Here is a 15,556-nt window from a genome sequence, read left to right as displayed (position 1 = left end):
CCTCAAGCGGTGGGACCGCCCCGCGGCCACGCCCACCCCGTGTCGGCAACAGAGAGGTCACGTGGCAGGGAAGCCGGATGCGGCCGCGCCTGCGCCTTGAGCTTTGGCGTTCGCGGGCCGGCTGCGGGAGGCCGGCTGGCTGCGCCGCTGCGCGCGATGATGGCGGCGGCCGCGGCCCGGGGAGGCGGCGGCGGCGGCGGCGGCGGCGGCTCCAGCTCCGGCTCCGGCTCCGGCTCCAGTGCCTCGCGGGGTTTCTATTTCAACACGGTCCTGTCACTGGCCCGCTCCCTGGCTGTGCAGAGACCCGCATCCTTGGACAAGGTAGACGCCGCCGGCCTGGCCGCGGGCTGACAGGAGGAGGGGTCTGGTGCGGCGAAGCGGGGAGGCGGGGCGAGGGTCTGTCGGGGGCCGAGGAGGGGTTGCGAGCTGCCTCCGACGGGAGGGGCCTGGCGGGGAGGGAGCTGGCGGGGCTAGGGGGCCCGTGGGCGGAGGGGACAGAAGAAGGGAGAGGGTCGTGGGGGAGGGAGCCGTGTGGACGGAGTGGGCTGGGCGGGCTGGACGCCGCGGGCGGGCAGGCGCGGGGCGGGCGCGGGAGGGCGTTCGAGCTGAGGAGGCGCCTTGTGCCATCGCTGGGGCGGGGGCGGCAGTACGGAGCAGTGGGAAGAGACGAGGACCAGGGTCAAAACCTAGGGCTCTGCTCTCGATTTTCCCGTCTTTTTGTCCCGTGACCTTGAGGAGATGCCTTTCTCGTAAAATGGGGGTGCTTTTATCTGCTTTGCCCGTTCCACGGGGTTGACTTGAAGGACAGATAGAAGAGCGTATCTGAAATGCAGATCTGCTACGCCTTGTTTTTCTGTGAGAATAGAGGGAGCGTTAGACAGGGTAAAAGATTTGAAGGAGGGACAGTGGCAGCGAAGCGGGAGTGAACTGTCAGTGGGCAGAGAATTGAACTTGGGATTCTTCAGAGGAGAAAGAAGAATTCATGCCGGAGGAATCCTTATTTGAGGAGAAAGGTGAAAGTAGAGAATCCTCAAAAATCTGTGGGAAGGACGCAGATTTTAGAGTCAGACCTACATTTGGTCCCTGCACTGTCACTTGCTGTGTGTTCTCTTGGACAGGTTACTTTAAATCTCAGAGCCTCTGTTTCCTTACCTGTGAAATGAAGTGGTTCTGGAGGATTAAATGAGTTCAAGCACATAATCCTTCCTACGGAGCTAGGCACAGAGTGGGCGAACAGTAAAGGTCAGCTCTCCATCGCGGCCAGTGTATGAGGAGATCTGTTGCAGTGTGTTAGCACTGCAGGGATGGGATTGTTTTTCCACGTAGCTTTCTAGCAGATGGAAAAAGAAACATGTCTGACAGTAAGGGAAGAGGAGAAGTGAGTGAGACCTGCCTGCTGCAGTTGGGAGTGGTTTTGTGGCTTGGGTGAGAGGTGAAGCTGAAAGGCTGTTTGGGGCACTTTGGCAGAGTGACCTAGTCCTTCCTTGGCTTTGTGGGTTCTCAAACTTGATTTTGTCATCCACCTGCAGGGTGAGCAGGTCCTGGGAGACTCATGCCAACCCGAGTCCTAAGTAAAGGAGGAGTACAGGAGAAGGGAAAGAATATGAGTTGTAGGCATACGACTGCCTGAATTTAAAGTGTGTATCGTTTGCTTACATTAGCATGACTCTGGGCAGGTCAGTTCCCCCATCTGATCTTCTGCTTTCTTCTGCAAAATACAAGGGCAATACTTGTCAGGAGTATTGTGAAGATCAACAAAATGACAGGAATAAAAGCAGGCACATGGGGCACCTGATGAATAATCACTGTTATTGTTTGAGGAGCATGATTAATGGACCACGGTGCCGATTTATTAAATCAAACTCATCTCAGCTAGTCCCCACATTCTCTTCTTGAAAGGGGGACCAAAAAGCAGATGAGAAGTTTGCTTCTTGGCCTCAGGGAGAAGAGAGAAGAGAGTCCAGGGAATTGGAGGATCTTTAAAAAGATAGTCCTGCAGCTGCAGCAATGGTGCCACCCTTTTTCACTCAGTAACTCTGAAAAGTACACCTTAAACTCAACTTGCCTTCTTTGGCCTTCTTAGCTAATCAGGAGAACACTGCAATATTGTTAACTGTTTCAGTTGTCAGGATTATAATATATTTTCAAACGAATTAATACAGCCTTTAGGTTGGCAGCTCCCTACTACCGTCTCTTATTTTGGGAGATACTTCATTTTCATTGGCAACACTTACAAATCACTGAGGCTGCTTGCAAGATTGGCCCTTGGCTGGCATCTGGGAACTTGGCACTTGAATTCTTCCCTCCATTCCCTAACCGATAAGGGTGGTTCACTATGTCTGGACTCTGTGCAAACCTGATTTATGTTGAACACCTGCTTTCCTTCTGGGAATCTGGAATTTTGATGGTTGCTAGGCAGACAGTGTCTGTGTGACCAGCCCCCAGTAAAAACCTTGGGTGCTGTGTCTAATGCACTTACCTACGCACAAACATTGCACATTTGTTACTGAATTATTTGCTGCTGTAAAAGGGAGCATGCTCAGGGTATACCCACCCAGGAGGGCGAGAAGGTGAGGAAGCCCGTGCACAGGTTTCTCTAGATTTCACTTGTGTCGTTTTCTCTTGCTGATATCCTTTCACTGTAATGAAATTTAGCCACAAATACAGCTATATATACATGTAGGTGGTCTTGGGGACTCCAGAACACCTTCTTTCTTAGAGGAAGCTTCTGTAGGTGGCTGATCCCATCTAATATATGTGAATTATTCTTATCCTCATCTAGGACCTTGAGATTGGATTGTGCTTGGGATCATTGTTACTAGTTAGTCCTATAATATATGTCTGCTTACTGCATTCCCCTACTTTAAAACCATTGACAAGAAGCCCTTAGCATTCCTAAGGAAGAGATTCTTGAGGTTCTTAAGAGTTAAGGAATTTCTGAGTACCTACATGCCATAATAAAGACGGAGACTTAAGGGGGGAGATAAAGGTTGAAAAACCTCTCGGGGCTGGCCCCGTGGCCGAGTGGTTAAGTTCGCGCGCTCCGCTGCAGGTGGCCCACTGTTTCGTTGGTTCGAATCCTGGACGCAGACATGGCACTGCTCATCAAGCCACGCTGAGGCAGCATCCCACATGCCACAACTAGAAAGACCCACAACGAAGAATATACAACTATGTACTGGGGGGCTTTGGGGAGAAAAAGGAAAAAAATAAAATCTTAAAAAAAAAAAGTTTGAAAGAAAAAAACCTCTCTCTCTCTCATTTCTTTGTTTCTATTCTTCTCTCTTGTTTTTTTGTCCAGAGGAGGCAGAGGACTGAGTGGGGCTTGGTCCAGTTAGGGTTGACCTGAGGAAGGCTAAATTTTCTCAACTAGACCTAACATCTCAATTTAAACATTGGTAGCTCAGGGAACCTTGACATGCTTTTAGTAGCACTTGAGGCACATTAATGACGTAACTTTCTCTATCTTTGTCCCTGTACCTGCCACAGTTGTGTTTACTTACTCCACTCGCCCACTCTAATCCCAAGTTGTGAAACCAAGCGCTACTTTGGTGGGTTTTACTTTTTTCTTTAACTTTCTTAATTCACTCTTTCATTCAGAAAACATTTATTGACACCTACTCTTAATTGGTATGTGCTAGGCAAGGTGAATAAGAAACAGTCCTAATTTGGTTGCTTAGGTGACCAACAATAAGTCAGATTTGTTGCAAGTCCCCTATCTACTCTTTTTTTTTAAAAGATTTTATTTTTTTCCTTTTTCTCCCCAAAGCCCCCCAGTACATAGTTGTATATTCTTCGTTGTGGGTCCTTCTAGTTGTGGCATATGGGATGCTGCCTCAGCGTGGTTTGATGAGCAGTGCCATGTCCACGCCCAGGATTCGAACCAACGAAACACTGGGCCGCCTGCAGCGGAGCCCGCGAACTTAACCACTCGGCCACAGGGCTAGCCCCATCCCCTATCTACTCTTGTATCCCAGGTCTGGAGATCAGACACCTGCCGTGTTCACATAGCCAAACTAAGACCCCTCGGCATGTGTTCTCTGACGCATGTCTGAGTTTGACCTTTTCCTGGTGGGCTACCCCTTAGACTGCAGTCCCACCCCTGGGGCCCACCTCTGGGATTGCAGCCCACCTCTGAGGACGCCCTCTGTGAAACCCTCTGGACCATATTTCACTCAGTCTTTAGCCCTCTCCCTCGGGGAGAAGGGAAGAGAAAAATAGACAAGAAAGAGTCATGTCTACAGTAGAATCCCCATGTACAGTGGGTTTCCATACTCCCTGTTTCTGGTTTCTATCTGCCTGCCTGTCTTGTTCTACTTTCCTGGTTCTCACTTGTCTTCAGAATGTTGCTGAGCTGCCCCTGCCAAGCCTCTTCCACGCTCTGCCTAGTTATACTCGTCTGTATCTAGGAAATCAGGTGACCTGTTCCTGCTTTCCTAGTCTTGTGCCATAGTAATGGAGACCCCAACCTGGGATATGGAGAGTTTTGGGCAGACCTGCAAAGTCAGCAGCATTCCTTGGGCTTTTATTCCTCTTCCCACCCTCAGGAGGCTTTGATCAGAGTCCTTTCTCTTTTCTTCAGTTAGAATGGCAGAATCTCGAGGAGTCTTAGTTAACTATTGATCTGATGTTTAAATGGCACTGCAGCATTAGGGACAACTGGACTCTCCCTGGTGGACAGATGTGCTCCAGAAGATGAGTTGGTTAATTGTCTGATTGGAGGAATGTGTGGCCAGGTGCTTAGGGCAGTGGGCTCTCTTGAGTTGATGGTTATCCAGTCTGTCCTTTAGAGTGGTCTGCCATGGAGTAAAAGTCATGGTGTTGGCATTTTTCCAGCATCATGAAGCTGAAAATTTCACATCTTTACTTGCTTTCCTCTATGAGGCAATGTTAAAAAGAACCATTGTACAGTGAGAGGAGAAAGAATGAGCATTGGCAGAGGAGATTCATGTTGCTAGAACCATTGTTATTAACACAACTCTAAAATATTTTAAGGAGAAATTGAAAGAAGAAAAAGTCTTTACCTGTAATTATGCCACATTACCTGTATTAGTTTGCTAGGTTTGCCATAACAAAGTACCACAGTGGCTGAAACAAGAGAAATTTATTTTCTCACAATTCTGAAGGCTAGACGTCCAAGATAAAGGTGTCAGCAGCGTTGGTTTCGTTTGAAACCTCTCTATTTGGCTTTTAGATGGTCGTCTTCTCCGTGTATGGTCGTCTTCTCCGTGTCTTCACATAGTCTTCCCTTTGTGCCTGTTTACATCCTAATCTCCTCTTCTTATAAGAACATCAGTCAGATTGATAGGACTGGTCCACCCCTAATCACCTTGTTTTAACTTAATTACCTCTTTAAAGACTGTACAAATGCAGTCACATTCTGAGGTACCTGGGGGTTAGGACTTCAGTATGTGAATTTCAGGGGGAGCACAATTCAGCCCATCACATTAACCCATCAGCACTTTCATTTCTTAGAGTTCCTTTTTTGTGTTTAAACATATATAGCTATATTCACTTTATTTCCTTTTTCAAAAATAGCCCATATTTATTATTTTAATGACTGCATATCACTTTTTATATTGACAGACGATAATTTACATAAGCATTTCTCTGTTTAGACTTACTAGTTTTTCCCTTGTAAAACAGCATTTTTGTACACCCAGCATTTTGTCTTCTGAGTTACAACCTTGTGTCACATTTTAGGTGGGGGCACCGGCAAAGTGGTTAAGTTTGGTTAAGTTTGCGTGCCTGCTTCTGCAGCCTGGGGGTTCCCGGGTTGGGATCCTGGGCGTGGACCTAGCACCGCTCGTCAAGCCATGCTGAGGCGACATCCCACTTAACAGAACGAGGAGGACCTACAACTAGAATATACCACTATGTAATGGGGGGCTTTGGGGAGGGGAAGAAAAAAAAATTGTAGATGGGTCTTGATATTTACTCCCAACTGTTTTAAAAGGACTGTGCTTAATTATGATGGCATCAGCAAGACACCTTATGTGTATTTATCTATAGCTTCACCATTGTTGGATTTTATTTTCTTTTATTTTTTTCTAGCCAACTCAGTAAGCATCAAAATGTACCTTATTCTTTTGATCCCAAGATAATGATATTTGACCATGGTTGGCTATGTTCTATCATAAATTAAATAAGCAAAAGCCCTCACAAGACAGAAGTGCTAGGATCTTGTAATATTGCCATGTTCTTGTTTTCTGCTGTGTGGAAACTCGAATTCAGTGTTCTCTTCAGACTTGGAGTCCTGTTGCTTGAATATTGTCTCCTAGCTGTGCCCACTCTGGGTAGTTTATTTTTGACAGTTGATTCTACGAGGTGTGCACACAATCTCAAGGCTTAACTAATTTACAGATTAGTAGCAGCAGTGATACGTGCAGGACTGGCTAGTGTCTGTCCAGAAGGGAGCCAGTGGTGGACTATGTGACTTTTCAGAAAAAATTTCCTGGAAAGAGGTTATTTGTTTGGCATTTTGCTGGAGTGGGGGTGGAAGGTACAGATAACTTTTTCTTTGGGCCCCAAACCTTTTCTCTGTGGCTCTTGACAGGTATGTGAAAAATGTAATAGAAGGTAAAAAATTGAAACGTGCACTAAGAAAGTGCAAGCGTTTGGGACACTTGCAGGGAGGTTACTTTCGGCTGAGATTTTAAATGGGGGGGCGTGGAAGTGATGGAGAGGGGCATTTATAAATGCCAGGAGTGGTTGGTGAGGGAAGATCATCACAGATGGAGAGAACAGAGAGCAAAGCACAGAGGAGAATGACGAACAGCAGATAATAGGGTTTGGCAGGAACAGTATATTTAAAGGGAAGGGTGAAGAAGAGACTGGAGAAGAAAGCAGGTGACCTCATATGTGGTCCCAGACTCAGAGGTTGGATTTAATTGATGAGACAGGGAAGAGTCCTTGAATGTTGCAGGGCCTGAGAGTTATGTGTGTCAGGAAGATTATTATGGCTGCATTGTTTGTATTGACGGCTTTAGAGAGTCTCAGAATTGATGTCATTAGCTGTTTGTTCCCCCAGAGGGCAGAAGTGTTCTATTTCTGACTCCTTACTGCAGATTCCCTTTTCTGCTTTGTTTGCGGTATCCCCCAGTGGAGATGTAGTTGCCTCTAAATCACCAGCAGCTATTCCCATCATTGATTTTTAAAAAAATGTTTTTTTAAAGATTTTATCTTCCTTTTTCTCCCCAAAGCACCCTGGTGCATAGTTGTATATTCTTAGTTGTGGGTCCTTCTAGTTGTGCTATGTGGGACGCTGCCTCAGCGTGGCTTGATGAGTGCTGCCATGTCTGCGCCCAGGATTCAAACCAGTGAAACACTGGGCCACTGCAGCGGAGCACGCGAACTTAACAACTCGGCCACGGGCCGGCCCCCCATTATTGATTTTTTAAAATTTTATTTTAGGGGCTAGCCCGGTGGCTCAGGGGTTAAATACGCACATTCCACTTCAGTGGCCCAGGGTTCGCCGGTTCGGATCCCTGGTGCGGACATGGCACCGCTTGGCAAAAGCCATGCTGTGGTAGGCATCCCACGTATAAAGCAGAGAAAGATGGGCATGGATGTTAGCTCAGGGCCAGCCTTCCTCAGCAAAAAGAGGAAGATTGGCAGCAGATGTTAGCTCAGGGCTAATCTTCCTCAAATAAATAAATTAAATAAATACAATTTTATTTTATTTCATTGAGGTAATAATAATTTATAACATTGTGAAATTTCAGTTGTACATTATTATTTGTCAGTCACTGTGCATATGTGCCCCGCCCCCCAAGCCCCTTCCTCTCTGGTAATGCTCATCTGTTCTTTTTGTCCGTGTGTTTGTTTATCTTCCACAGATGAGTGAAATCGTAAGGTGTTTGTCTTTCTCTGTCTGGCTTATTTCGCTTAACGTAATACTTTCAAGTTCCATCTATGTTGTTGCAAGTGGGACAATTTTGTCTTTTTTTATGGCTGATTAGTATTCCATTGTGTATATTTACCACATCTTCTTTATCCAGTCATCAGTTGATGGGCACTTGGGTGGCTTCCACTCTTGGCTATTGTGAATAGTGCTACAATGAACAGGGTGGGTGCATGTGTCTCTTTGTATTGTTGATTTCAAGTTCTTTGGATAAATACCCAGTAGTGGGATAGCTGGGTCTACGGTATTTCTATTTTTAGTTTTTTGAGAAATCTCCATACTCTTTTCCATAGTGACTGCACCAGTTTGCATTCCCACCAGCAGTGTATGAGGGTGTCCTTTTCTCCACATCCTCTCCAACATTTGTTCTTTTTTGTTTTGGTAATTATAGCCATTCTAAGAGGTATAAGGTGGTATCTCATTGTAGTTTTGATTTGCATTTCCCTGGTGATTAGTGATGTTGAGCATCTTTTCATGTGCCTATTGGCCATCTGTATATCTTCTTTGGAAAAATGTCTGTTCATATCCTCTGCCTATTTTTTGATTGGGTTGTTTGGTTTTTTTGTTGCTGAATTGTATGAGTTCTTTAGATATTTTGGAGATTAACCCCTTGTCATATATATGATTTGCAGATATTGTCTCCCAAATGATGAGTTGTATTTTTGTTTTGTTCCTGGTTCCCTTTGCCTTGCAGAAGCTCTTTAGTCTGATGACGTCCCATTTATTTTTTCTTTTGTTTCCTTGCCAGAGGAGAGATGGTATTCAAAAATGATGTTAAAGAGTGTACTGCCTGTATTTTCTTCTAGGAGTTTTATGGTTTTCACGCCTTACCTTCAAGTCTTTAATCCATTTTGAGTTAATTTTTGTGTATGGTGAAAGATAGGGGTCCACTTTTGTTCTTTTGCATGTGGCTGTCCAGTTTTCCCAACATGACTTTCATTTCTTCATTGTAAGTTCTTAGCTCCTTTGTCGAAGATTAGCTGATTGTAGATGTGTGGTTCTGTTTCTGGAATTTCAATTTTGTTCCATTGATCTGTGTGCCTGTTTTTGTACCAGTCATGCTGTTTTGATTACTATAGCTTTGTAGAATATTTTGAAGTCAGGGATTGTGATGCCTCCAGGTTTGTTCTTTTTTTCTCAGGATTGTTTTAGCTATTTGGGGTCTTATATTACCCCATGTGAATTTTAGGATTTTTTGTTCTACTTCTGTGAAGAATATCATTGGAATTCTCACTGGGATTGCATTGAATCTGTGGATTCCTTTAGATAGTATGAACAGTTTAAGTATGTTTATTCTTCTCATCCATCTGCATGGAATATCTTCCATTTCTTTATGTGATCATCGATTTCTTTCAGTAATGTCTTATAGTTTTCATTGTATAGATCTTTCACCTCCCTGGTTAGATTTTTCCCCAGATGTTTTATTCTTTTTGTTGTGTTTGTAAGTGAGATTGTATTTTTGAGTTTTCTTTCTGTAAGTTCATTATTAGAGTATAGAAATGCAACTGATTTTTTAAGTTGATTTTGTACCTTGCAACTTTGCTGTAGTTGTTGATTATTTCTAATGGTTTTCTGATTGATTCTTTTAGGATTTTCTATATATAAAATCATGTCATCTGCAAACAGTGAGAGTTTCACTTTTTCATTACCTGTTTGGATTCCTTTTCTTTTTCTTGCTGAACTGGTCTGGCGAAAACCTCCAGTACTATGCTGAATAAGAGTGGTGATGGTGGGAGTCATTGTTTTGTTCATGTTCTCAGAGGGCTTGTATTCAGTTTGTCCCCATTGAGTATGATGTTGGTTGTGGGTTTGTCATATATGGCCTTTCTTATGTTGAAGTACTTTCCTTCTATACCCATTTTATTGAGAGGTTTTATCATAAATGGATATTGGATCTTGTCAGATGTTTTCTCAGTATCTATTGAGATGATCATGTGGTTTTTATTCCTCATTTTGTTAATGTGGTGTATCACATTGATTTGCAGATGTTTAACCATCCGTGCATCCCTGGTATAAATCCCACTTGATCATGGTGTATCATCGTTTTGATATATTGCTGTATTCAGTTTGTCAATATTTTGTTGAAGATTTTTGTATCTATGTTCATCAGTGATATTGGCCTGTAATTTTCCTTGTATGTGTTGTCCTTGTCTGACTTTGGGATCAGGGTGATGTTGGCCTCCTAAAATGTGTTAGGAAGTGTTCTGTCTTCTTCAATTTTTTGGAATAGTGTGAGAAGGATAGGTACTAAATCTTCTTGGAATGTTTGGTAGAATTTTCTAGAGAAGCCATCTGGTCCTGGACTTTTATGTTTTGAGAGGTTTTTGATTACTGTTTCAATCTCTTTACTTGTGATTGGTCTATTCAGATTCTCTGGGATGGCGTTCTTCTTGGTTTAGTTTTGAGAGGTTGTATGAGTAAGAATTTATTCATTTCTTCTAGATTGTCCAATTTGTTGGCATATAGTTTTTCATAGTATTCTCCCATAATCCTTTGTATTTCTATGGTTTCAATTTCATTTATTTATGCTCTTATTTCTATTATTTCCCTCCTTCTGCTGACTTTGGGCTTTGTTTGCTCTTTTTCTAGTTCTCTTAGGTGTAGTTTAAGATTAGTTATTTGAGATTTTTCTAGTTTGTTAAAGTGGGCCTGAATTGCTATGAATTTCCCTCTTAGGACCTCTTTTGTTCCATATGAGTTGGTATGGTGTATTTTCATTTTCATTTGTTTCCAGATATTTTTTGATTTCTTCTTTAATTTCTTCAATGATCCATTGGTTGTTCAGTGGCATGTTGTTTAGTCTCGACATGTTTGTTACTTTCCCAACTTTTTTCTTGTAGTTGATTTCTAGTTTCATGGCATTATGGTTGGAAAAGATGCTTGATATGATTTTAGTCTTCTTAAATTTGTTGTGGCTTGCCTTGTTTCCCAACATGTGGTCTGTCTTTGAGAATGTTCCATATGCACTTGAGAAGAATGTGTATTCTGCTGATTTTGGATGGAGTGTTCTATATATATATCTATTAAATGCATCTGGTCTAGTTTTTCATTTAGTTCCACTATTTCCTTGTTGGCTTTCCATCTGATTGATCTATCCATTGATGAAAGTGGGGTGTTATGGTGCCCTACTATTATTGTGTTGTTGTTAATATCTCCTTTTGGGTCAATTAATAGTTTCTTTATGTACTTTGGTGCTCCTGTGTTAGGTGCATGTATATTTAAAAGTGTTATGTCCTCCTGGTGGAGTGTCGCTTTTATCATGATATACTGCCCCTCTTTATCTCTCATTGTCTTTTTTGTCTTGAAGTCTACTTTGTCTGATATAAGTACGGCAACACCTGCTTTCTTTTGTTTGCCATTAGCCTGGAGCATCATCTTCCACCCCTTCACTCTAAGCCTGTGTTTGTCTTTAGAGCTGAGATGTGTTTCCTGGAGGCAGCATATTGTTGGGCCTTGTTTTTTAGTTCATCCCACCACTCTGTCTTTTACATTTAGGGTGATTATTGATATATGAGGGCTTAATGCTGCTATTTTATCACTTGTTTTCTGGTTGTTCTGTATTTCCCTTGTTTCTTGTCCCCTGTATTTTGGACTGCCAATTCAGTTTGGTGGCTCTCTATAATTGTTTTCTCTTTATTTATCATTTTTGTCTCTGTTCTGATTTTTTGTTTAGTGGTTATTGTGAGCTTTGTGTATAAGATCTCATAGATGAGATAGTCCATTTTCTGATAGCCTCTTATTCCCTAAGTCTAAGCAGATCCCTTTCCTTTTCCCTTCTAAGTTATTGTTGTCACAGCTTATTCCCTTTTGTGTTGTGAGTTTGTGCTTAAGTGAACTGATTATATTTATTCTTGATATTTTCCTTCCTTCTTTCTTTAATATTATAATTGTTTGTTAATCTGTTCTGATAGAGAGTTGCAATTTTCTGATTTTGTCTGCCTATTTATCACCTTACTCAAGGCTTTGTAAACCACCCCCCCCCCGCCTTTTTTGAGGGGTATGAGGGCCTTCTTGATCATTTCTTGTAGGTGGGGTCTTGTGGTGATGAACTCTCTCAACTTTTGTTTATCTGGGAAAGTTTTTATTTCTCCATTATATCTGAAGGATATTTTTGCTAGATAGAGTATTCTTGGTTGAAAGTTTTTGTCTTTCAGAATTTTGAATATATCATTCCACTCTCTCCTAGCCTGTAAGGTTTCTCCTGAGAAATCTGCTGACAGCCTGATAGGGGTTCCTTTGTAGGTTATTTTCTTCTGCCTTTCTGCCCTTAATATTTTTTCTTTGTCATTGACTTTTGCCAGTTTTACTCATATATGCCTTGGAAGAGGGCTTTTTACATTGATGTAGTTAGGAGTTCTATTAGCTTCTTTTACTTGTAATTCCAGATTCTTCCCTGGTTTGAGAAGTTCTCAGCTATTATTTCTTTGAACAATCTCTTTGCTCCTTTCTCCCTCTCTTCTCCTTCTGGAATAGCTATAATCCTTATGTTGCATTGCCTGACTGAGTTGGATATTTCTTGGAGACTTTTTTCATTTCTTTTTAGTCTTAGTTCTCTCTCCTCCTCCATCTGAAGCATTTCTATTCCTATTCTCTAAATTGCAAATCTATCCTCCATAATATCAGTTCTGTTATTTAAGAACTCCAGATTTTTTTTTATCTCATTCATTGTGTTTTTCATCTCCAACGTTTCTGGTTGGTTTTTCTGTATGGTTTTAATCTCTTTTGTGAAGAAGTCTCCCTATTCATTAATTTTGTTCCTGATCTCAGTGAACTGTCTTTCTGAATTCTCTTGTAACTTGTTGAGTTTTTTTTTAATCATAGCTATTTTGAATTCTCTGTCATGTAGATTGTAGATTTCTGTGCTTTCAGGCTTGATTTCTGGGTTTTTGTATTTTTCCTTCTGGTCTGGAGTATTACCTCTTCATACTATTTGATGGGGTGGATTTGTGCCTTCACTTAGTGATAGTATCTGGTCGCAGATTCCACCTGCCACCACTGGGGGTTGGGTGGGCAGGAGCTGTGTATTCTGTGCCTGCCACAATCCCTGTCAGCTGTGCCTGTCCAAGCCTGGGCCACTCCTTGGGACCACATGGCCCTGTGGGCTCTTCCACAGAATGGGAAGTGATTGCACAGGGGCTCAGGGCTGCTACCACCTGCTCCCACAGTCCCACCGAGATATGCTGCCCTCTTTGGTACCACAGCGGTACTGTGGGTGTTCATAGCAGCCAGGAACTTGTTCACCTGGGCAGATCTGTCGCTATCTCCTCCTAGGTCACACCAGCTGTTGTGCTTGGTGGGTGGTGCCTTCCCACTGTGTCGAAGCCAGAGCCACTCCCTGAGACTGTGGCAGTACCGTGGGCTCCCCCACCAGATGAGAAAGTGATCATGTGGTTACTCAGGGCTGCTGCCACCTGCTCCCACAGTCCCCCCGCTTTGGGGCCTCAGTAGTATTATGGGCATTCATGGCAAATGGGAACTTGTTCACTTGGGTGTGCAGATTCTCCACCATCTACTCCTAGGTTGCACCAGCTATTGTGCTTGGTGGATGGGGCCTCACCACTGAGTCTGACCCTGGGCCCTCCCTGGGGACCGTGGTGGCACTATGGACTCTCCCACCAGACAAGAAAGTGATCACGCAGGGGCTCAGCACTGCCATCACCTGTTCCCGCAGTCACAGTGAGATGTGCTTCAACCCTCAGGGCTGCAGTGGTTGTATAGGCATTCCAGCTGGGAGGGCAGTCGCATGCCTGTATAGGGCTGCCAGAGGACCAGAGAGTGCTCACCCATCTCCACCACCTCCCCAGGCATAGTCCATCCACCTTCAGATGTGTAACTGCATGGGTCTCTCAGGCATCCTGATGTGCTGTGTGGGTGTCCTCCGCTGATCAGTGAATGTCCATTTAGTTGTAGTTCAAACAAGGAGAGACAAAGGGAACAGCTCACTCCACCATGTTGCTGATGTCACCCCCATCATTGATTTTAATTGCTGAAATTTATCTGTGCACATTTTCCTGTTTCCTTGTGTATATATTTATTTTTGTATTTTCTTCTCTCATGTATCTTGGCATTTTGGAAAGAAGCTTGGCCTTTTATGAACATTGCCAAGCCAGCCAAAACACTGCTTTCATTTGTGTGATAAACTCACACATAAATACAGAGTTGAGGCAAAAAATCCTCAAGTTTCACTTGCATTTAGTCATTGAGTTCTGAGAGACTCTATTTCTGCTGCCAAAGCCATTCTCTCTTCATGAATGTTTCTGTGTTTAGAACCCATCTTGAATCCTGGATTCAGGAGAACCAAGGCTGTACCATTATGAAAGCAAAGGATGGTGACATTATTCATTCATTCAATAAATCTTCAAGTGCTTGCTGTGTGCCAGGCACTGTGCTAGGCCCTGGAGGGGCCCAGTAGAAGGATGAATAAATAGACATGGTCTTGCTGTCATGGAGTTTACCATGTAGAGAGAGAGAGAGGGACAAACAAAAAGCATTAAACAAAAAGTTACAAGTAAATATAATTTAAAATGGTAACAAGTGCCATGAAGCAAAAGTAAATAGTGTTGGGGAATTTATCTCAGTTTTAAAAAAAGATAAATGATGTGAGGAGAGATGAAATGGGGTCCTGATTTATATGGGGATCACTGGAGACGTTAAACAGAGCTAAAGAATGAATAGGAGTTAGCCATTGGAATATATACAAAGGAATACTCCTAGCAGAGGGTGCAGCTTGTACAAAGGCCCAGAGGTAGGAACATTTTTGACTCATTTGCTGACCTTAAAGAAAGCTATTATAATGGTTGCAGGGTAGGAAGCTAGGGTGGCACAAAAACAGGCTGGGGATGTGGACAGGCTTTGATCCCCCAAGGCAGGTTGTGGAAATGATTTTTCAGCTTTATCTTAAAAGCAACTTAATAGTTTAATAGCCTTTAGATGATCAGTGAAAAAACTTAAAATATTATAAGAAGTAAAATTTTGATTATAATTAGCATATAAATAGAATTGTTTTAAGACCACTTTAAATAGATTTGTGAAAATTACTGTTAGTATAAATGTTAGGTATTGTTTTCTTAGATGTCTTTTCTCACTTAGGAAAATAGTCTGTTAGATCTTTTGAGAAGTTATAATTACAATTATGTAATTATAGGATCACAGGATTTTCAATATCAGCATTTAAAGATATAAATTTCCCTCTAAATGCTGCTTTAGCAGTATCCCACAAATTTTGTAAGTTGTATTTTCTTTTTCACTATGTTCGAATATTTTCTCCCATTTCCCTTATGATTTCTTCTTTGATTCAGAGGTATTTGGAGGTATGTTGTTTAGTTTCCAAAAATTTGAGGGTTTTATAGATTTTTTCTGTTGTTGATTTCTAATTTCATTCTGTTGTAGCCAGATAATATACTCTAACTTCAGTTCTTTTTAATTTATCGAGACTTGTTTTATGAACCAGTATATGTAAGATGTATCTTGGTGAATTTTCCAATTGTACTTAAAAAGAATGTGCATTCTGCTTTTGTTGGATGGAATTTTCTATAGATGTTGGTAAGGTCAAGTAAGTTTTTCAGGTCTTCAGTTGCTGATTGTCTGTCTGTTTGTTTTATCAATTACTGAGAGAGAAATCTTGACATCAGCAACTATAATTGTGAATCTGTT

At 42.4% G+C, this 15,556-nt stretch overlaps 1 protein-coding gene across 2 annotated transcripts in view; it reads left to right on the top strand.

Moving 5' to 3' along the window:
• The first annotated feature begins 144 nt into the window (after positions 1-144).
• The window catches only part of PI4KA (phosphatidylinositol 4-kinase alpha), a 146,160-nt gene continuing 130,748 nt past the window's right edge, over positions 145-15,556 (top strand). The window contains exon 1 of one of the 2 annotated variants that reach the window (XM_044775428.2): positions 145-321. In XM_044775428.2, the coding sequence (XP_044631363.2) occupies positions 157-321 (165 nt within the window). In that variant the 5' untranslated portion in view covers positions 145-156. The remainder of the gene's footprint in view (positions 322-15,556) is intronic. The other variant, XM_044775430.2, reaches the window with a different exon arrangement.

Source organism: Equus asinus, chromosome 8 (genome assembly GCF_041296235.1).
Source record: "Equus asinus isolate D_3611 breed Donkey chromosome 8, EquAss-T2T_v2, whole genome shotgun sequence".
Lineage (NCBI taxonomy): Eukaryota > Metazoa > Chordata > Mammalia > Perissodactyla > Equidae > Equus > Equus asinus.
This window is presented reverse-complemented; position numbering and strand designations above follow the sequence as displayed.